The 21,486-nt window shown below is 44.5% G+C and overlaps 1 protein-coding gene and 1 non-coding gene across 2 annotated transcripts in view; one reads left to right on the top strand and one right to left on the bottom strand.

Annotated features, from left to right (window-relative positions):
• LOC139050645 (protein CIP2A homolog) overlaps nt 1-14,496 on the top strand; it is a 44,692-nt gene extending 30,196 nt beyond the window's left edge. The window contains exons 15-21 of the mRNA XM_070527234.1: nt 2,908-3,018; nt 3,469-3,540; nt 5,689-5,813; nt 8,046-8,159; nt 9,817-9,899; nt 11,582-11,721; nt 14,084-14,496. Of these exons, the coding sequence (XP_070383335.1) occupies nt 2,908-3,018; nt 3,469-3,540; nt 5,689-5,813; nt 8,046-8,159; nt 9,817-9,899; nt 11,582-11,721; nt 14,084-14,227 (789 nt within the window). The 3' untranslated portion in view covers nt 14,228-14,496. The remainder of the gene's footprint in view (nt 1-2,907; nt 3,019-3,468; nt 3,541-5,688; nt 5,814-8,045; nt 8,160-9,816; nt 9,900-11,581; nt 11,722-14,083) is intronic.
• Nucleotides 14,497-19,880: 5,384 nt separating this feature from the next.
• On the bottom strand, nt 19,881-19,952 carry TRNAE-CUC (transfer RNA glutamic acid (anticodon CUC)). Its single transcript has one exon. It is a non-coding gene; the product is annotated as a tRNA-Glu (tRNA).
• Nucleotides 19,953-21,486: the final 1,534 nt, after the last annotated feature.

Here is a 21,486-nt window from a genome sequence, read left to right as displayed (position 1 = left end):
GCGCTCCCCACTAAGGCATAGCTCGCGAGTTGCTTCTGGATGTTAAACCCACAATTTTAGAGCTACCGATGTGCATTGCATGGGCCATTTCTCATCCTGCTGTTCAATGATGGAGGCACCACTGCCTCTTTTCCTTTGCCTACCATGATAGGTTTTTTCCTTATCTGGGTGACATCACGCCAAGAGGCGAGGGGTGTGCGGAGGTGTAAAGGCTTTGTAGCAGAAATTGTAGAAGCGATATTGGATAGTTTCTGCAACATTTCTTGCTTGTTTCTTTGTCTTCTTTACTAAAGCTGTAGTCTACGTTGTCGCACTGTAGTGCCACTGAAGACAAAAAACATTGTCAGAAGCATGGAGTTAGAAATCTCTCTTATTGCTCAAACTTGTGCCCAGAAAAACAACCAACACTAGAATAGGAGTAGTGATGAGCATAGTTAACAGTTGTCAAATCTGTTGCTAGTAAAGGTGTGCAAATATTCGATTTCGAATCGAATAGTGAGCGTTCGAATATTGCGGTATGGAATATATCAGTACGGAATGTATCGGTACGGAATATATCGGCACCTACGGTGAATGACTTGGTCATGGTAGGTGCCTTTACGTGCGCAGCGTTCCCACAGCGCGCAATCGTTATCGGTCAAGGTTCAACCAGGTCAGCCAGACCTATCAAAATGGTTAACGCTACGTGAACAGATGGAACAAAAGGGGACGTCGCGTGTGCCTCCCTATTTGAGAACTTGCTACTGTCGGCTTCTACGGCAGTCGACGCATGACCATGACCACGCATAGCGGTATACCGAATCACATGATGCATATTCACCATCCTGCCTGTTACACAGATTGGCGTTATAACGAGCTGACGATAACCCACAGAAACCACCTGCAATAAAGATGGAAAAATTCTCCTATATTCAGGAAGAAAATAGGAAAGCAGTATACTTTCTAAGCAATAGAAGATTGCCATTAAGCACAATATGGCCCAGCATTAACAAGAAAATCATATTGGTATCGAGTACAACTTCACTATTTCTTCAGCTTCAGAGGGAAAAAAAGCACCTAATTCTATTTGACAGACATACCATCGATAAAACAAATATTTTGCAGACCTTTGTGTATGAATTGAGTTGTAATGAGTACTGGCATACCAATTTGGTGTTCCCTTTAATAAGAGCAGAGCATACAATGCATCTCGCTTCATAGATGCCCGAGTGGCTGATAGCTAGCAAGATTTTTGTCAAGAAATGTGATTTACCTCCCGAGCATGTGAAGCATTGTGTTTCTTCCACAAAATTTGGAAGCACAAATGTTTGTGTTAAAGTTTCTGATATTCGATTTGATATTTGGCTTTTCTTTTCTTGATTCGATTCGAAATCTACCATTCGGTATTTGCACACCCCTACTTGTTAGTCAAGTCTACTCACTATATACTCATGTCTCGCTGTACATTCCAGAGCAATCACTGGAGCTTGATAACATTCAGGATCATATAGCACTGTTTGGGATATGTACTCAATCAGATTAGACAAGTCTGCTTTTATATGAGGTCTGTCTGAAAAGTGACGGGACTGATATCACTGATAATTTGTTTGTATGCCAAGTGGTGAGCAACAAGGTGGCCCCATTTAGGTAATCCCCCTGCAGTCTAACACACCTCTTTACATTCTTCTACAAAACACCTCTATGCATGGCTGGGAGGAGCCTCCTGGGATACCCTGCAGCTCTGTCATTACGGCCTTTTATTGCCTCCACACCTTCAAAATGGGTCTCTGTGATAATCAGCTTCAGCTCGGGGAATAAAAAAATAGTTACAGGGGTCAGGACTGGGGGAATAGGGAGATTCCTCCGTGATGGGGATGTTCCTTTCAGCCGGGATCAGCTGGATGTCGAAGGCTTTGACTTGCTGCCTTGTCCCGATTCGGCAGCCGCAAGTTGTCCTGCGACAGCAACTGCCTTTTCTCGCACACTAAGCAATGCAAATGCTGCAGGATCATTTTGTAGACTTTCTAAATGATTTTCTGTCCCTGTGGCAACAACTCGCTATAGGCGTTGCTTTGCTCTTTTGAAATTGCCTTGAGTTTTGTTTGTTGGAGGCTTCCCACACCTGGAGTCGTCTTCCGCTTCCTCTAGCCCCTCTTCGAATCTCTTCTGTTCCTCAAACACATGTGCTTGACATGGCGTAATCTCCATGCACTTGTCAAGACATGTGAAGTGCATCTGATGGTGTCTTTCCCAATCGGACAACAAATTTCAGGTTGTTTTGTTGCTTCATGTTCATGGTTCATCCCTCAGTTTTCACAGATAATGGAGTGCAGTGTTATAGTTATTATTATATAATAAATTGTAGGTATACACTACCAAGACATCATATTACTAAATTACTTAACAATTGTGCCCATGTATTACATAGATCACTACATAGATCACGGAACAGACCTGGTTCCATTACTTTTCAGACAGACCACGTGTAGAACTGGTAACACCGTTTCTGAAATTTTGAGTACAGTAGGCATGTCTTGCACCGAGCAATTATTTCATGACAGCAAAAATTCTGTGGGAACAAGCGCTGGTATAAAATAGAACAATGATGTACAGCAACATTCATTTCCACATTTTGCCTAGGCTGCTGTACCAGACATCTGACTAGAGTGCAGGCCAGTGGGCTTCGGCTTCATTCATTGACCTTAGTTAGCTTAAACCTAAATTTGGCTTCCTCTTCTTAAAAGAACATCAAAGGCAGATACCTACATTTAAAGTAACGCTAAAGTGATGGATTAGTGTTAACGACATACCTGAAGCATCACTTTTGCCGTGAACTGGACTTTCGTAGGTGAGAAAAATGTGGAACCATGCATAACTTGCTGAATTTTTGTTATGTTTGTTCATGCTTGTAACTTTTCTTTTGTAAAGGCTCGCGAAGAGGAGCTTCTGCAACTCCTCGAGGCAAAAACTGCGGCTCTCCAACAGTCCGATCGTCTGGTCACAAAATACACCTGCATTGAGGCCAAGAACGAGGCTGAGGTGTGTGCTTCCGTCTTGGCCTTCACTGTCTCACGATCACTACCATATTTAGTCAGTTGCACACCCCCCCCCCCCCCCCCTACTTTCGAAGTAAGATATTTGAATGGAAGTTTAACAAAAATTGTATTTTGTGTGCATGGGGGCATTGTAATGTTGCTGCTCAATTGTCTAACAGCATAGACTGCACGGATAACCATGTTTGGGAGCTTGCCGATGAAGTAGTGAGCTCTGGTGACATCAGCAACATTGAGAGTTTAAACGCTGAAGAATAAAGTGTAATTTGAGCTGTACTGAATCTCGACTAAATGTGAGTGTAATGCATAACCAGATTTGGCATTATTCTGTACGCCACTCGTATTATCGTTTGTGGTGTTACCCTGCCAGTATTGCATTCTAAGGGCATCCCTGGCTCCACGGTTATATGTGTTGCTTTATTTCTAATGCTTTCAGGTGGAAGAGTTGCGCAGCCTTTTGAGGGCATCCGAACGGCGTATTGAAGACACCGAGGAGAGGATGACTGAAGTAAGATGATGTATAGTAATATGATTGAATACCTAGTGAAAGATCCGAGAATGCAGTTAAACATCAATTTATTGAAACTTTATTATGTGAAATTTTCAATTAACACAGTGTGTTCAGTTCTCCAACACATTTGTAGAAACTATGGAAAACCTGAGAGCAATGAAGTTCGTTCCAGTTAGATATGCCTTGCAAACTTAGGGGCTGCAATTAGTTAATTGCAATATGGGCAGTAAAGTAACTAGTTGAAACCTTAATTGGGGAATTTTGTAATGTAGTCTATTAACCATCTCGATTTCTAGTACAAGTAATGTCCACTGCTTTGAGTAATCTAGCTCATGGAGTACAATTACGCTATCTGCCACAGGTGACTTTATTAAAATTTTGTAGTAAAAAAAATAACCCCATAGTGAAGCACTCCCATACACCTTGTATGTAGCAAATTGATTGGATCAAATGCAGCAGAGCATTTAGCAAATCAGTGTAGGTGCAGCATATTGCATCGATGTTGCAAGAGTAAAAAAAAGTACCATGATCAAGTATAGTTAAGCTTGTTAAAATACCTCGGCTGTAGCAAAGTACTTGCACTGGATATAACGCAGTCTTTGTAAAGGCTAAAGTACATTCTGGGTAGACATTCAAAGGGTAGAAAAACTCCTGTTTAGAGCTTCACTATCTTTGATTGTACGAGTTGCTCAGATTTGCATAAATCTCAAGTATTTTCTTTTCCTTTTTTGTAAAGATTTAAAAGGTGACGCCCCTGTAACAGCAGGCACATTTTGAACCTTTCCTAAAAGATGTTACCGTCATCATCATCATCATCAGCCTATTTTATGTCCGCTGCAGAACAAAGACCTCTCCCTGCGATCTCCAATTACCCCTGTCCTGCGCGAACATGTTGCAGTAGAATCTCATTACTTAGAACTCCAAGGGGACCAGAACTTTATTAGAATAAAACGTAGTTCGAACTAAAAAGAGCCCCTTTAGATATAGCGCCCCATCAATTGTGCAGTACAGCGCACAAAAACAAAATGGTCACTGGACTCGCATTGAGTCTTGCCGTTCCTCCACCAGTGCTCAACATGTGCCGGAAAAAGCCTAGGTCCTGTTACAGTCCATGGGCGATAAGATCGCATCTTGCGCACTGTTGCTTCCCTCGCACCTTCCGCACTGGTGCGAAAGAAAACATGCGAGGGTGAGCCGAGAAGGATGGTGGCGTGACGCACGGCGTACTCCTGTGTGCGCAATATTGGAGAGGACGTAATCAAGAGAGTGCATTAGGAGGTGGGGGAGTGAGTGGCACGGCAACGTAATCAAGGGCATTCTAGGAGGAGCGAAGGGGGCAGGTAAGCCGCGGTAATGTGATCAAGAGCACGCTGGGGGCTCCTACTTGCTCTTTTTAAGCTTCCTGGAAAATAGAGGGTGTGCGCTACTCTGCTTGCTTCGATTAGGTCTCATCAGCATCACACGCTTCTTTCCTCATCTTTTTTTACAACAGGCGACATTAAGGTAGCTAGCGATGCATTGGACTTTGGCCTTTGGCTTGGGGTTTGTCTGAAAAGAGGTGCATGGGAGTGGGAGATTTTGTTCGAAGTAACCGTAGTGTGGTTTTAAGAGCTCGAATTTGTGAGAGTTTCTCTCTATTCAAATACACAAGACGTTGCTGGATAACTGGGCAATCGCCCCTTCACAGGAGAAAAAGTTCTAGGACACTGGTCCAGGCGGGTTTCGGTACTCAAGGCCTTAAGGGCTGTGCTGAAGTTTTTAAGGACCTGTGAATTGTGTGGCCATCTTTGAATGTTGTAGTGTGTAGCATCGTGTTACTGTGTGAATTTCTGTTTCTTCTTTCTCCTTTTATTCTCTTTACCCCTTTCCCCAGCACAGTATAGCCAGATGGTACTTACAATGGCTCCCTGTCTTTCCTCCCCCTCTCTCTTTCTCTCTCTCTCATTTGATGAGACCAACAGAGCAATTTGAATTATCCATCAGTTCGAATAAAGAAATTTCGGATTATTGTTATTTCACTGTAAATGGCTACTTTGAAATAACTTGAAATGCAACTCCTGCCTCTTCAACGTAGTGATACAGATGCATGCACATTCCGCTAAATGCTCATCGTTTTCAGCGCCCTAACATTGCTGCCGCTTTCAGATGGAGAAGCACACCGAAGAGACTGTGCAGAGCTTGAAGGCCTCCCGAACCAAGATCAAAGCCCTGAAGGCCCACGTAGAAGAGCTGGAGCAGAGAAATAACGACCTTGACGTGAAAGCGAAAAGGTGAAACCTCCTCCTAGTATCGACATGTCTGAACAGCACAAAAGACGAGGACAGAACAAAGGAAACAACACAGGCGCCATGTTGTGACCTTTCTTCTATCCTCGTCTTTTGCGCTGTGCAGACAAGTCAATATTAAATCACCAACTCGCCCATATTGTTCAGGATCAATCCTGTAATGGGCACGTTAGTGCGCAGTTTTAGCATAGCATTTGCAAGGAAACATAAATACATTGAGTATAACTTGAAAGAAATGTCTTCAACCTAAGCATTGAACCAAGACATTTAATTGGTGCCTGAAGGGGTTAAGAAAAACTTGAGATATACTAACATAAATGCGTACTGACTAAAATTGAAACAATGAGAACAAATTAGTAGCACAGGAAAAAGGAATCAAATGCATCAATGAATAGAAAACAGAACAAGGCGAGATAGAACCCAAGGCCAGAATGATCCCTAAACAAGACAAAAACGGAAGAGACGCCAGTGAGGCACTGAAACTGTAGGTAGAACAAAGGCGTAAAATTCCTCTCAGATATGGAAAACAGCTGTGCAAAAGGTTGCAATTTGGAAACTGTTGAAAGCGATCTGATGTTTTCAAATGTGCTTACAAGCCTTTTATTGACATTCTGGCCATAAAGTTTTATTTAAAAGGGGCTTAACTAATCACTACAGATAATTAACAGGAACACATATTAACCACCACTAATTAAACGTGGGTTCCAAGAAACGTTTTCTTTATTGACTCTAGACAGGTGAAATCTTCAGAAAATATTTATTCTTATGTGTTGATTGCAAATATGCAATCAACTTTTGTTAGTCAATCCAAAATGATTTCTTTTTCTATGAATTTGGGAGGAGCGATTAAAAAAATGCATTGCAGAAAAGAGATGAAACTAAGCAGCCATGTTTCTGAATGTCCAAAGAGTGCAATTTAGCATTGGAATGTTTGTATCTTTACTTCAGGTGAAATTATAAAATTCTAAAATTACCGCTTTGTAAGTGTGAACCTTTGTTGGGTGATTTTTCCAAGCTTTCAAAATTTTTCCATTACGCTTCTGCACTCTCTATCTAGCATTCACGCAGAAAATAAGAGAATCGAATGACTAACAGGGAGTCAGTGTCGCTCTCAGAATTTGCGACATGCAGAGACCATTATTCGAGAAAAGTGCGAAAAATCGGAGAGTGCAAAAATATGCATATGAAACTACAAAACCAGGTAGCTTTCTTTCTGAAACAGCATTGAAGGCTTGTTTTTGGCAGCAAAGAAAGCTGGAAGGATGCACTTTCAAATGAGGCCAAGATGGCCCAGCTCTGATGAGCAGTTTTGGAAAGGCAGACAACACAAAATGGGTCATTTTTGATGCTTTCATGGGTAAAACTGAGAGTTTTATAGAATAAGTAATGCTTTGTTGTTTGTTTATTTTCCCTGAAAGATGTGCACCATGGTATGTAGGTCAGAAAATTAACACAAATGAAAAAGCTGCTAACAGCATACAGTTGTGCACAAAGCTTTGCTTTCATTTAGAAGGCCCCTCACCAGGTTTGGGCACTGCAAACAGACAAGCGCAGCACATAGATCACGTGGCGGCTATAGTGACAGCAAAGTACCGAGCGGCTGCACGGTGTGAAAACAGCTGAAATTTCAAAGAAACTCTCGAATCGTTCCTCTCGGACGAGCCCCATTTCCAGCCACAATCAGTCACAGGTACGATTGACGCTGTATAAGATGCATTGCCTGTGACGTTGCTGATTATGGCACGTGAATTCGGCACATTGTCGAATGCAGAAACACACAATGCCACCACTAGGAGGGCCTAACGCCTTACTACATGAATTTTCAGGTTCGGGGATCATGACATGAATGTGACGCGGTTGCTTGGCCCCGGTATGAAAGTAGGCAGGAAAGGAATGTCGCTTGCAGATGCCAATCGAGGCCGGCAGTGAAGCTCTCATCCTGGCAGCATGGCAACGCAACAGTTTAATTTCTCCCATCTCCTCTCATTTTTGCACTGTTTGGAAAATTTCTTGCAGTAAGGCGCTCCTACAACTTACAATTTAATATAATGTATAATATAAATTTGCAATGGAGCCTGGTTTGTTGACACCTGCTATAGCATACTGATTGTATCGTGTTTGATAGTTGGGAAAACCACTCCTTCCTTGCCTTTCTTTTTTTCCTTATGAATTTGTTGATTTGTGAGTTAGCCTTTTTATCTGTCAATCCCTTCGCAGGCACGAGGTGGTTCTGAAAAGCCTGGAGTCTGCGCAGCAGGAGATCATGTCGCAGAAGGAGATGATTGCAATGCTCCAGAAGCATGGTGATTCGATGAAGCTGAAGCTAGAGGCGTACGGTTTTCTTCTTGGCATTTTCATTCGCGTAATATTTGTCCATGATATACTCATTTTATTCATGATAAATGTTTTTCATTCTACTTGTTACAATATTTATAATCACAAAGTTCGCATTCAAAGAGAAAGCTCCCCTAATGAGCCAACATATATCTAATATAATAAATATAATAATACAATATAATAAATTTTTGATTCTGATTCTAAAGGATACGACCCCACATAAAAAAATGCAAGTACTTCTTTTTAAGTGTGATGTATTTAGTTTTTATTGTACACACAGTGAGTGAGTGAAGTAGCCTTTCCTTCAAAGTTATTTCGTATGCGTAAGACAAGGGTTTTTATCGCTTGCTGTGTGCCTAACGCCTTACTACATGAATTTTCATTTTATTGTCAATAAAGTTGGCAAGCCTTTGTTTAGGCTCGACATGCCTAAAGTGTCCTCAGTTTTCTAAGGAACTGCTTGGTTGCGATTCTATGAGCAAAAATCATTGCGTATCGTCATGCAGTTACTGGGTTATTTTGTGACCATGCAAAAAGACATTTTGAATTGCAGGAAGCTTGCAAAACATGCAAGAACCATTGAAAAACGTGACACATTGCTGTAATAAATGTTATGTCTCATACCTCTAGCCATACGAGTTTCATTAAAATTTGATTTCATTCTTGATTGACTTGGAACTTCAATATCTAGGCTTGATCATTTAAGAACCTTAGCTTTACGTTACTTTTTGCTTTGCATAGTCTTTAGATGAATGGCACAAGCTGGAAGAAAACCTTCTTCCTCTTCTTCCGAGGGATATATGTGGCTGTTATTAGCTCTTAGAAAGTAATAAGCCCTATGCTATCTTCACAAAACTAAAATATAGTGACGAGCTATCGTCATTGGTACTCAAGGATTTCTGTAATCCATTCGACATGTCGTTATGGGAAAGTTGTTGTCATGTAGGAGGGAAAAAGAGAACAGGAGGAAGGCATCACATGACACTTGCAGTTTAACCACTATATTGAACGCTGTCAAAATATGCCATGCTGTTGAACCATCTTGCCATGTTGTCAACACCAAATCTTATCATCCCTCATTAGCTCAAAGGGTGTCTTTGCCCTTTCTGATTGACTCAAAATTTGGTGCGTGTTACAGTCAAGTAATTACAGTAGCCCTTGAGAAGGTGGCATAATCCGTTGTGAAGGCCGGCTGCTCTCACAATAAGGGCTCATTCACACCATCTCTGAGGTCGCGCGACTGAGTTGTTCACAAAGCAAACAGTCATCATCAGTAACTTTGGATGAAAGGCAACTGTTTTGGGTCAATTGCTTGCTGCTTGATTTTTTTTTAGTTGCGTGACAGTAGTTGCAAAGCTGCTGAACCAATCGGCATTGCGGGAGCAGGATGTCTATATGCTTGGGCCTACTTTCTGAGGCAATGGCAGTGCGAACAGACATGAATGGTGCCAATCACAGGACGTTTTGGTGTGTTGAAGGGCCGGTCGTGCTTGCCAGTGTGATCATTGGTCGCTGTGAATCACTCCTTGGTCGCCTACCATAGTGGGTCATGTGACTTATGTCAATTGCAGGTGTCAGTGCACCCTAAGCAAGTCCAGGGATGCAGGAATAGTTGAAGTTTGCTGACCTTTTCCTATTTATATGTCTGCAGGCTTACCAAGGCGAATGAGGAGCTCGAGTTGGCCAACCAGGACCAAGAGAAGCTGCTCAAGGAGCACGAAGCCAAGATGAAAGGTCAGTATGCGAGGGCCCGAAGACACCTGGTAGGATGTATGGTTGAACATATTGTTGCAGTCGTGGTTACTATAACCAACTCCAGAGGAAAAGCTCCCCGTAGCGCTCATGCATTGAAATCTGAAACCGCAAAGGCACCGCTATGTTATCTCGTTATCTGCAGGTGCACATGACAAGATGCGATCTGAATGAGATGCGCAGTCAACGCCTAGTGCAGTCAACACTTAGTGCAAGCCCCTGATGCTCTACCCATTAGGCCACATATTCATGGACGTCGCAAGTGAATACCACAAAGCACTGCTCACCACTTTCAAGCTTGCGCTTTAAGATGGCTGGCACATGTACCATGTCACATAGCAACAGTTTGCACACTGACTTTCCCCACTCTTGTGGTAGCTAGCGATTTCGGATGCCATGTGACATACTGCACCTTAGATATTGGCTTCGCTTACATATCGGACTACCTTCATGGTCGACCCAGTTCATAGCAAAACAAGCTGCAGTTTTCTTACTGCACCGCACTAAATTAGTTGTCGTCGTGCTGACTCCTTGGCATCGTCATCACACACGATTGGTCATTCTACATGGATGTGTTGTGCCATCTACAGTAGAGTTCCAATGATTAGAATCCGGTAAATTCCAGTTTTCGGTTGATTTGGTCCTGACCGAAAGTCCCGGCTGATGCCCATGCATGTCTTTGGGCCTAAACTTTTGTTATTACGATTCTGAAATTGGCCTTCACCGAATCATTCGAACTTGACCAGTTGGCACCCATGCACCTGATCTCTATGGTGCATGGGTGCATGGGTGTACCTGATCTCTATGGTGCAAGGGGCTGCTACCCCAGTAGCAGCCCCTTCAGTCGCAGCGTCTGTCACGGCGGAGCTCAGGGGACAGTGCGTGCATTGAACAGGCGTCATCTTCCATCGAAATCGGTTATCTTGAGCATGCCTTTCAAGCAGTATCCGTGGCTCACCATTGTCTGATTATGGCAGTTACCCAATTATAATGTGCACCTCTTTTTTATATATATATATATATATATATATATATATATATATATATAAAAATTGGGCCGAAAATTGTTTGCACAGTCCACTTCGATACGACACCATGTCTTTTCAGCAGTTGTAAGCTTTGGCGCTTAGCACGAATGTACTGCGGCGAAGCTGACTTTAAAAAATCTGTGTGTCGATGTTGACTTAAAGAAACCGTGCGGCCAAGGCGACTAAGAAGCTGCCGCAAAGATGACTTCAGGAAACTGGCCGCCATTGTGCAACACATATTACACCCTTAGCCATTTTTCTTGCTAAAGATCGGGTGCGTATTAGATTTATACTTTGTTGAGGGGTCTTAATGTAATTTATACATTAGTTTTCTACTTCGAAAACTTTGAAAGCGGGCTCGTGTTTGATTCAGGGGCATGTTTGACTCAAGCAAATGCTGCCAAATGAAACGGTGCTGTGTGCTTGTGCCTGTTCTGCATCTTGATGGAATTACCTGCTGGGTAGAATTAAACAATTTCATCGGTTCTGTCAAGATGGGGATTAACGGAAGTCGACTGCAGTAATGTGTGACCGAGCCCCAAGTTACGTTAGCCAGCTACTTTAAAAGTTCTGCTCACGGTATTGATTCCTACAGTGTGCTTGATCTGCGTGATTTTATTTTTTGTCTTCTCCTAGACCAAGCAAAGTGCCTGCACAAGCTACAAGGGAACTTGGACGAGAAGATGGCCCTCGTGAAGGCTCTGAAGACAGAGCTCAAGAGCATAAACGAGGCCAGCATCGCCCTCCAAAAGGAAAACAGTGCGCTGGAGCAACAGGTGGGGATGTTTTGTACGCAGCTCGGCAGTTCCACGCTTTATGTGCATTTCTTCATCGTTCGTGTGAAATCAATGGCGATGTCCTTAAGGATTCCATATGACTTTCTTGGCAATATTGCAGAAGACCGAGGATTATGGAACTGCATAAGTAGCGTTTCACTGGGAGCAGTTGGTTTAGAGCGCAGCGCTTAGGCGCCCGTTCCTGCGTTGAGCGTCGGCGTCGTCCCTCGGCGTAACCGAGCGAACGAGCACAGCAAAGGATGGAAGAGCGAACGCGGAGCGCAGCGGGGGGGATCAAAGAGGGCGGTAGCGAAGAGAGTGCGAGGAGAAAAGCGGTGGAGGAGGGTAGGGTGAAAGCTTGAGAAGAAAAGCTGCGGGATGGTGTCAGGTAGCACGCCGTCGTCTGTTCCCCGATGACGCCATCGATGAAGCATGCGGCCAGTGCGCCCACAGATATCGTATACGGAAACAAATTGCTGCGAGAGCGAAGGTCTGTCTGTCTGCCTGTGGTGGCTACTGTGAATCGCACCCACGTGTCACCCACGTGCTGCCGCTTTCGATACCCTTTTGATCCCCGATGCCACTTTCAATCCACACTTCGCTCCGTTTCCAATGTGCTGCATGAGACAGATTGTGCCAGCCGCGTTACTCACAGCGTTCTCTTCCTAATATAAACCGAGCACCTCTATAATCATAATACAAAATATTGGCGTGCATACTTCCCTTCACACATAGAGCTGTGCTAAAATTTTGTATTAGGGAGTATCGTAACTGTCGGTGAATGTTTTTTTTTTTTTCATGCTTGAATGCTCTTGTGTGCAGCTGAATACTTTTGTGTTTTCTGCACATGTTCTATGCTGATCCTTTGGAATTGATGTGGAAATGGCATAAAATTCAAACAGAATCCAGATAAATTCCGAGTGAACAATACAGGAAACTCTGTCTAGCACTAAAGTGCCCCAACTAGAATGGTGCACGGGCACCCCAATCATTCAAGATTTTTCGCATTCTTCTCGTTGATTGCGTATCCACAAGATTAATGCGAGAATGTGGAAACTATAAATTTACAATTAAAAACATGTAGTCTAATCAGAGAAGGCCCTGAGATTTTATGTTCTGATTCGTGTTAGATGGTTCAGGCTTTGTAGAAATCCTTGAAAACCATTATCTCATGCAGTGTATGAAAATTATTGGATTTGGGTTTCTACTACAGCTTGTAGATTTTGTACCGGACATCAAGGTCACAAAGTTGGCGCTGTCTAAAAGTCAGGCCTATCCATTGGGGTGGTTAGCTCTAGGTTGGTTGCCAAGTGCTTGTTTTGTGCCTTTCTCATTTTTGTGTGATAAGTGAGCTTACTTGTTCTTGAAGGTGACATTCTGTTCTTCAAGCTTGCAAACATATACATAAGCTTGCTTCAGTGCTTGGAAAAAATTTTTTTGGCATTTCAGAAGTGTTTATGAACCACGAAATTTAATGGTTTGTTAAGTTTATTTTTATAGTTTCATATCATTCAAAAACTAGAACAAATGCTGATGTTTGCATTTGCAATTACCAAAAACATAAATCTGTGAATATTGGTGCCGGTGTCACTTTCTTTTAGGGCTGAAGTTCCATCAGCAAATTAAAAAATTTGTAGTGCTACAAAAAAAAATACAAAGCACAAGGACACAAGAGCAGGAACAGCATAAGAGAACCTTTTCTGTCCTTGTATTTCTTGTTTTTTCTTGCACTCTAAACTTGTGTCAAGACGTACCAGCAAAGCCCAGCAACAAGCAATAACTGTAGCATTAACTAAGTTGCCTTTTATTTTGTGTCCACTGAGTTAATGCAGCAGTAGACTGGCTAACTAAGGAAGAAGCACTTAAACATCGACCCTTGACATCTGCTACACATTCGTCATCATATCCATCATCAGCCCGGTTACGCCCACTGCAGGGCAAAGGCCTCTCCCATACTTCTCCAACTACCCCGGTCATGTACTAATATTGGCCATGTCGTCCCTGCAAACGTCTTAATGTCACCCGCCCACCTAACTTTCTGCTGCGCTCTGCTACGCTTCCCTTCCCTTGGCATCCAGTCCGTAACCCTTAATGACCATCGGTTATCTTCCCTTCTCATTACATGTCCTGCCCATGCCCATTTCTTTTTCTTGATTTCAACTAAGATGTCATTAACTTCAATTGGTTCTCTCACACAATCTGCTCTTTTCTTATCCCTTAAAGTCACACCTATCATTCTTCTTTCCATTGCTTGTTGCATCGTCCTAAACTTAACGAGAATCCTTTTCGTAAGCCTCCAGGTTTCTGCCCCGTACGTGAGTACTGCTGCACATTAGTCTTGTTCTTTCCCTCGCTTCTTCAGGTGCAAGCTCTCGAGGCCAAGTATCAGAAGAAGGACGAGGCGCTGCAGAACAAAACGAACCAGCTGGCCAAGGTGTCTGCTGACTTGGAGAAGCTGAAGAAGATGCAAGAGATGATCCAGAGCATCAGCGCTGGCATTCTGTGATGCAACCGTCGCCATGCCTTCCTACGAGCTTTAATATTAATTGTGTGCCATCGTTGAGTATCCTTATGACGCGAGGCTTAGCATTGTTGCAAGTCAGGTAGAAGTAATCCGCATGATAACACCTGTATTAACTGCGAATCATGTTCATTGACTTAAATATATTTATTCTTTCGATTTTTATCATTTCGCAGTCCGACGACTAAACTTGCTGCCTTGATGAGGCCAGGAAGTTTTATAATGTATAATAAATGAAAAATTTTTTCGCAGAATTAAGTACTGTTGTGTGTTTTTATGAAGAAACTGAATGCTATTGGTGGGGAAAAGGGTAAGCGTAAACAGAAAGTAAACAGTAAACAGAAATAATTAAGTAATTAAGTAAACAGAAAATTATTTCGTGTGACTTAAAGTGGTATGACGTCAACACGTGCAATCACTGTGGTGGAACTGTTTCCCAAGAGATTCATAATACATTGCCAAACAGATTTTGTGTTTTATCAAACAAAGTTGCAATGTAAAGTGTCCAGATACTCACGTTAGCCTCAACAAATTCCTCATTGCAAGTGGCAAAAACTAGCATAGTTTAGAAGCTTGTTACCAAGCAGTTGTATTCAGAGCACTGCAAACAAGGTCGGCTCCCGTCAGGTGATGGAGAAAATGCATGCTGCTGGTCGAGCGCTGCCAATGAGATAAAGAATGCCCTCCCGCTTCCTCGTCGCCACTTGCCATGCAGCCGATTTTGTTCACCTAACGCACGCTTGAGAGCAGCACAATACCACTGCGCAAACGCTCGGTCACGTGTCTTTCTTCATATTTGCCGAGCTTTCTTTGCAACCCAGGAGAAAAGGACTACCTGAGACGTATTGTAAAGGAAACAACTCGATCGGTGTTTTTTTAAGGTGCTGTGCAAATATGCATATCATACTTGGGATCCTCAGCCTATAATTAAATAGTTGGCTAATTGGTGAGCTATGGGAAAACCAAAAAATTGTCCGAGTTACTATAGGTTATTGCGAATAGCATGCTTACAGCTCGATTCGCCTCTGACACACCTTTAATTTTCAAATTCTTGGCTCAAGTTATGCGGGACACCCTGTATAAATTCATAACGAATATCAGATGTAAGGAAGGCATTATAGTGTCAGATGAAACTGTTATAATGTGGCTCAACTCTACCCTGTGACAAACTAATAATTATGTACAAACTGTGCCCTCAAAACTGCACTGCATCTGTGTTGCGTGCCTCCACATTTTGAAAACAATGCAAGCCTGTTGCACTGGAGTTTTGAGCACAGCATGGCGGAGCAAACTCGTGGCAAAAAACAAAACTGAGTAGCACAAGGGTACTATCGTCACATTTATGAAAGGGAACATGAAAGAGCGCGGAAAATAGCCTGGTCAAACCACTTATTGCATGGTGCCGCAACCAGTGGTCGACGAGAACCTAAAATAAATGGAGAAAAGGGCACCGTTGCTCCTCCGGCTCGGAACCCCGTCACGAATGTTTCGCTATCTTCATCTTTTTTTGTGGGATGCACGCGAACAAGAACAGTTTCATTCGAATTTGATATGGATACATACTGCATGTACCGCAAGTTCGCAAGCAATCTCAGTAAATGGTGGATATGTGTAGCGTCATAACCGTGCCACCAGTTTTTTTCCTTTCTCCACTCGTTAACAGTGTCAACACAGCAAGAAGGAAACGTGCTAGATGGTGTTCAGGCAGTGGAAGGGCCAGCACCGCTATCTCCTTTTGCTTCGCAACAAGTAGCCGACAAGGCTATCTGCCATGCGCTGGCCTGTTCTCCTTCATAAAGACGGCGGTAGCAAAGGCGTAGCCAGAAATTTTTTCAGGTGAGGGATGGGGAAAGGAAAAGCCTAGCAGCACGGATACCAATCCAAAAATGTCGGTGGGGGGGGGGGACAGACATGCGCATTGTGCACTCCTCCCCTTCTTCCCGCCCAAGACTGAACGCCGGGACCGATCGCTTTCTTTATCGATGGGTATACAGGTTTCATTCTTCAGAAACATGACCGAGAGTGCTATCTGGATGCGCAAGCGCTTTATGAGGTCATTTTATTGCGATATCAATTACGTGTATACCTCAGACAAGTTTTTGTCATTGGCCTCGCCGTGATGTTTTGTGTAAAGTCCAAGTGCAATAAGATCATGTCGCACCACGCACGCCGTATGCTGAGGGCAAGCTTAGGAAGATGGTGGCTTGATGCGCGCCCTCTTCTCGCGCGCTCACAGAAGGGGGCGGCAACATGAGGGCAGATGAAGGCGCCTCTCCTCTAGCCCAGCCTTGTGCTGCGGCGCATCCTATCTTGGACGCGCCCAAGATTTGCGTCCAGTGGGTGCAAATCTTGGGCGAGCCAAGATTGCGGGTCGCTTCAAGTAGTCTGATTCTCGCACACCTAGTACTGGAGCTCGCGTAAACAGAAGTTTCGGAGACGCAAAAAAGGGACAGGCAGGAGAAGCGTTCGCTTCCTTCAGTTTTCACTCATCAGACCAGCGCTATGTCAGCATGGGTTCGTATTCATCGAGTGATATCAGTTCGTGTTTGCCTGTGCACGCATGGCACCATGCTTGCTGGTTTAATTACAAGCGAATGTTTGCTGCAATTGTACGGCCAGTAAAACTGCGAACGTTACTTCATGCGATACTTTGCCATCCCAATTGCAACTCTCAGAGCGCAGCTCTTGGGTGCCCGTTCCTGCGGCTATAGCGTTGGCGCCGTCCCTCGGCCTACTTGTAACCGAGCGCACGAGCACAGCAAAAGGATGAAAGAGCGAACGTGGAGTGCAGATGAAAGATGGTGATAGCGAACGGAGCGCGAGGAGGAGGGTGTGGCAAAAGCGTAAGGCTATGTTCGTCTTGGAGCAGGCAGAAGCGGCAAAAACTTGACGAAATCCGCCCACCTAGGCGGCGAAACAGGCGTAAGACCAGGCGACGAGCCCGATCGGGAAGTGAAAAGCACTTCCGCTTCACCGGAAGCTGCACTAACATGTAAACATCCGGTCGTAAAATGTAACATGTACCATTGTTAATTGTCCATATTTAGGAAAAACTAGCTATAAGTATAAAAACTATGTCTTCCTCTTCCATAGTACATGAAAGTTAAGGACGATACGCACAGTTGCGTGAAATGATAGCTTAGTAACTGATGGGTCAATGAATGAACATACCGCTTGAAATAGATGGATCGATGCATGTTATGGATGTTCCCCTTTGGTACGGGGCGGTGAGTTGCGCCACCAAGCTCTTGCTATTATACTGCCTCATGTCCTACCTAGGTTAAAAAAAAAACTAAAGGCCCAATCCACTCTGTGAAGGTGGATTGCCAGCGTAGCTGTTACCATCCATTTAACCTATTCTAGTCTAACGAACGAAATGAGTACACCATAAAATGCAGTGTATAACTATTTATTGCACAAAGACATTCACAACGGCTTTATGATTGCTGTGGTATATACTGAGATTCTCGGTTTTGACTGTTGCCACATTCTTCGCCAACGTTACGTCGACACACGAGTCACGGATGATGGTTGGTAGCTTCTTTTCTGTGTAACACTTTAGTACAAACTCTTCGAAGACGTCTACAAACCACTTGTTTTCCTGTTTTGAAATGTCGACGTTAAAGTCCCCCACATTGACGAAAGGCATAGTGTTATCTCTCGCCAACACCAACGTAGAGCGGTTCATGCGAAGTGCGTTCGCATGGACCGCTGTACGTCGGCCTTGGAAGTGCCCGGCGAAATGTACACGGTGAAGATGACGATTCCATCGCTGGTTACCCGCCGCGGTTGCTCAGTGGCTATGGTGTTGGGCTGCTGAGCACGAGGTCGCGGGATCGAATCCCGGCCACGGCGGCCGCATTTCGATGGGGGCGAAATGCGAAAACACCCGTGTGCTTAGATTTAGGTGCACGTTAAAGAACCCCAGGTGGTCAAAATTTCCGGAGTCCTCCACTACGGCGTGCCTCATAATCAGAAAGTGGTTTTGGCACGTAAAACCCCAAATATTATTATTATTATCATTAAATCGCTGGTTTTCACGGCACACACATCGCCGCAGTCGACTAGATCAGACTTAAGCGTGTACGTGGTTAAGCACGCTTTTTTTCTTACATAGACGGCGATTCCGGCAGTACAGTTGTCACTTCGTTTCGCGGCCGTTATTCCAACCTGGCCGGTCACTACGGTGACTATGTCCATCCACGTTTCCAAGAGATCTGAACCTCATTGAGTACGAAGTCATGCGTTATATCTTTGGAATGAAGACCACCAAACGATCTCGCGTTGAGAGAGGCAAGCGAGATTGAGAGCGATTCCTGCAACATGGCAAGGCATGCCTTCGTGACGTGAAGCCCGGGCGCGTGTTTCTATTTACGCCCAAGCAGAGTCCTTCCATGTTGCATGGAAGGACTCTGGCCCAAGCCGACGTTGGCCAAGCCCAGCGTTCGACCGCTGCGCCACCATGCGCTGCTCGCGTGTACCACGTTTCTAGGTACGTTTTCCCCGAAGCGTCACAGCGAGTGCTCCCTAGATCCCTGTAGGTACGTGACGCGGGACTGGGGAGATGTTTTGCCTGGGCGCACAATCTGCTCACCCAGCTGTCGCTAAGAGAAAATAGGTTTTTCAAAACAAGCTGCCTAGGCTGTTTCGAAATAAGCGTTGCGTGCGGAAGCTGATGCAACACTGGACGAAATTTTTCCGTTTGGATAAGGGATGTGATAAGAAGTTGGTCGTGGTGTGCGAGGCGCTTCGATCTACAAAAGCTGGGATAATCGTGGGGTATGGAGGGTTTCTCGCACCACTAGCCCCATCATCGCTGCGCTCTAGCTTCCTTTCCTTCTTGACATCACTATCTCTCCTCCAGCAGAAACAATAGCAAGGCGCTGGCGCCATACAGTACGCATATTAAACGTTCAGGAACAAGAAAAAAATCGCGCAGAAACTCCTCTGGGAGTTGGACTATGCGTAAGCATTGTGCCACTATAGCTCATCTCCACGCGGCTCGGTGTCATTACCAATGTTACGTAACTTGATTAGGCCATTACTAACGACAGCTCACAAACTGGTGCCGACGGTGGCGCAAGGAGCATTGACGACGCAAGCAAAGTACTGCAGGTGGAGGCCCGAGGTGCGCTGATGATGGTTCCGATCATTATATAAGCCGTTATCACTCTTCAGCGCCTTATTCATCCGCGTGAAACCATTGGAGACATTAAATTTTAGCGTGTCCGCTATTCCGGCAAACGGGGTTGGTTTGGGCGCATTGCCGGATGAGTGGGGGCAACGTGAGCGGCCGGAGCGGTGCAGCCGCCGTGGTGGCTTAGAGCTCAACCAGACAAACACAGATAAAATTGCAGTAACCCACAATAACCTGCTTCGCTGCTGGTGCAAATTTTCGGCAGCGGCGTAATTGCGTTCACAATTACGCCACTGTCGAAAACTTACACCCCAGCTAAGAAGACTATAGTAATTGGCTTTGTGCTTAGGTGGTTGAGCTTTGTCCACCAGCTGGCGCCACCAATCTGGCCGCTCACGTTTACGCCCCTGCTCATCCGGCAAACCGACCGCATTTGCCGGAATACGGGACGCACTAAAATTCTGAAATAATAAACAAAAGACGGAAGCTAAAAAAAAATACTTCCGACACCGGGAATCGAACCCGGGCCTCCTGGGTGAGAGCCAGGTATCCTAGCCACTAGACCATGTCGGAGGCATGTGCTGCTGTTTCGTAAACCCTTAAATACGATAACGGCGCCTTATAATACAACGCGGAACATGCGCAAAGAACAGTGGGGGTTAGATCAAGCGCAAAAAACCTCTGCCGCGTGCCTGTAATCTTTCTAGCACACACGCACACACATGTATATATAGCTCCGCCACGATGCGGTGCTACGGTGCTTCAACGCCAGTCGCCATATTTCTGGTTGGTCTACAGCAGAGGACGTGTTCTGCCTGGTGTTGCTGTGCAAACAAAAGATGGAGCGCCAACGGAGGCAGCACACTAATGAAGAAAGAACAACGACAGGACAAGGGGCTACTTGCATCTGTTTATTGAGAGAATAAGCAAATATGGGGAGCAAGGCTTCATGATACAACAATCGTTTAAAAGCCAAGATATTGTGGCGCATGAACTGTTAGAGGCCAACCAGATTAAGAGGGGACGCCTGTATCAGCATCCCGTCTTCGGAATATTCACAGAAATAAAAGGATGTTCTTAGATAGGTTTTAGATTTCGGTTAATCTTGTAATTTCCTTCCTATACATGATATATCGCGTTCTCGCGCGTGCGCATTCACATGTTCAGCGCTCCCTCTTTTTCTTCCCCACATCCCCATGGCTATATATTCAGCCGCTTTTGACCTCAATAAACAGTTGCAAGTAGCGCCTTGTCCTGTCATTGTTCTTTCTTCATTAGTGTGCTGTCTCTGTTGGCGCTTCATCTTTCGAAAACTATGAACGAACTAGCCCCACAACGTGTTCTACGGTCCTATTGCGGTGCAAAGGTATCTTGTTTAATCACGTATGGTTCCGCTTATGCAAGATAACTGCTATTAAATATTTCGCTGAGTGTGCTGTGCGAACGTGCCATATAGTGAGCTTGGGATGTAGGTGTGAGCTTCGTCTAAACATCTCTATCGATCTCCGGGTATGCGCAATTGCGTGTCAGGATGCATTATCAGTGCATGCATGGTGTGGGTCACGCGCTTCTTCTAACAGGTCAAGAAGCAAGCACAAGGATATCATCATTTGACGGCCGGTTTCTGACTTGCCTACGTAGCCGAATATATATGTATATATAAAGAAATTTTCCGGGCAGGCGGCCACAGTTGAAAAAAGACCATCATAATTCCGACCACCATACTTGAATAATCGAGATGCTCAGCGCTTCGAAGAAAGACATTCATCACACTAAGGCAATAATGAAAAGAACAGCAAATGTGGAAGGGAAGCGAGTGCATATGATCGATGAGTGCTTCAAGAAACAGCAACTCATAGTCTCGTCGGGTCTCGCGCGACTCCGCTTTAACTTCGATATCACGCGTGATTACGGTAATCACGCTTACTGTTTGCGTCACGCATTGACACATAACACGCAGCACCTGACAAGCCCTGAGCGAAAACGGCATGTTGCCGACGAATGTCGTTGTATAAAGTGCCGGGGCCACAGTCTGACCATCACATTTAGGAATTTTCGTGTAGCCGCGCTCTACAGTTTCCAGTCATGACCGACAAGGATTTGAAGA

This window comes from Dermacentor albipictus, chromosome 10, assembly GCF_038994185.2.
Source record: "Dermacentor albipictus isolate Rhodes 1998 colony chromosome 10, USDA_Dalb.pri_finalv2, whole genome shotgun sequence".
Lineage (NCBI taxonomy): Eukaryota > Metazoa > Arthropoda > Arachnida > Ixodida > Ixodidae > Dermacentor > Dermacentor albipictus.
Note: the sequence above shows the minus strand (reverse complement) of the source record. Positions and strands in the feature narration are given on the sequence as shown.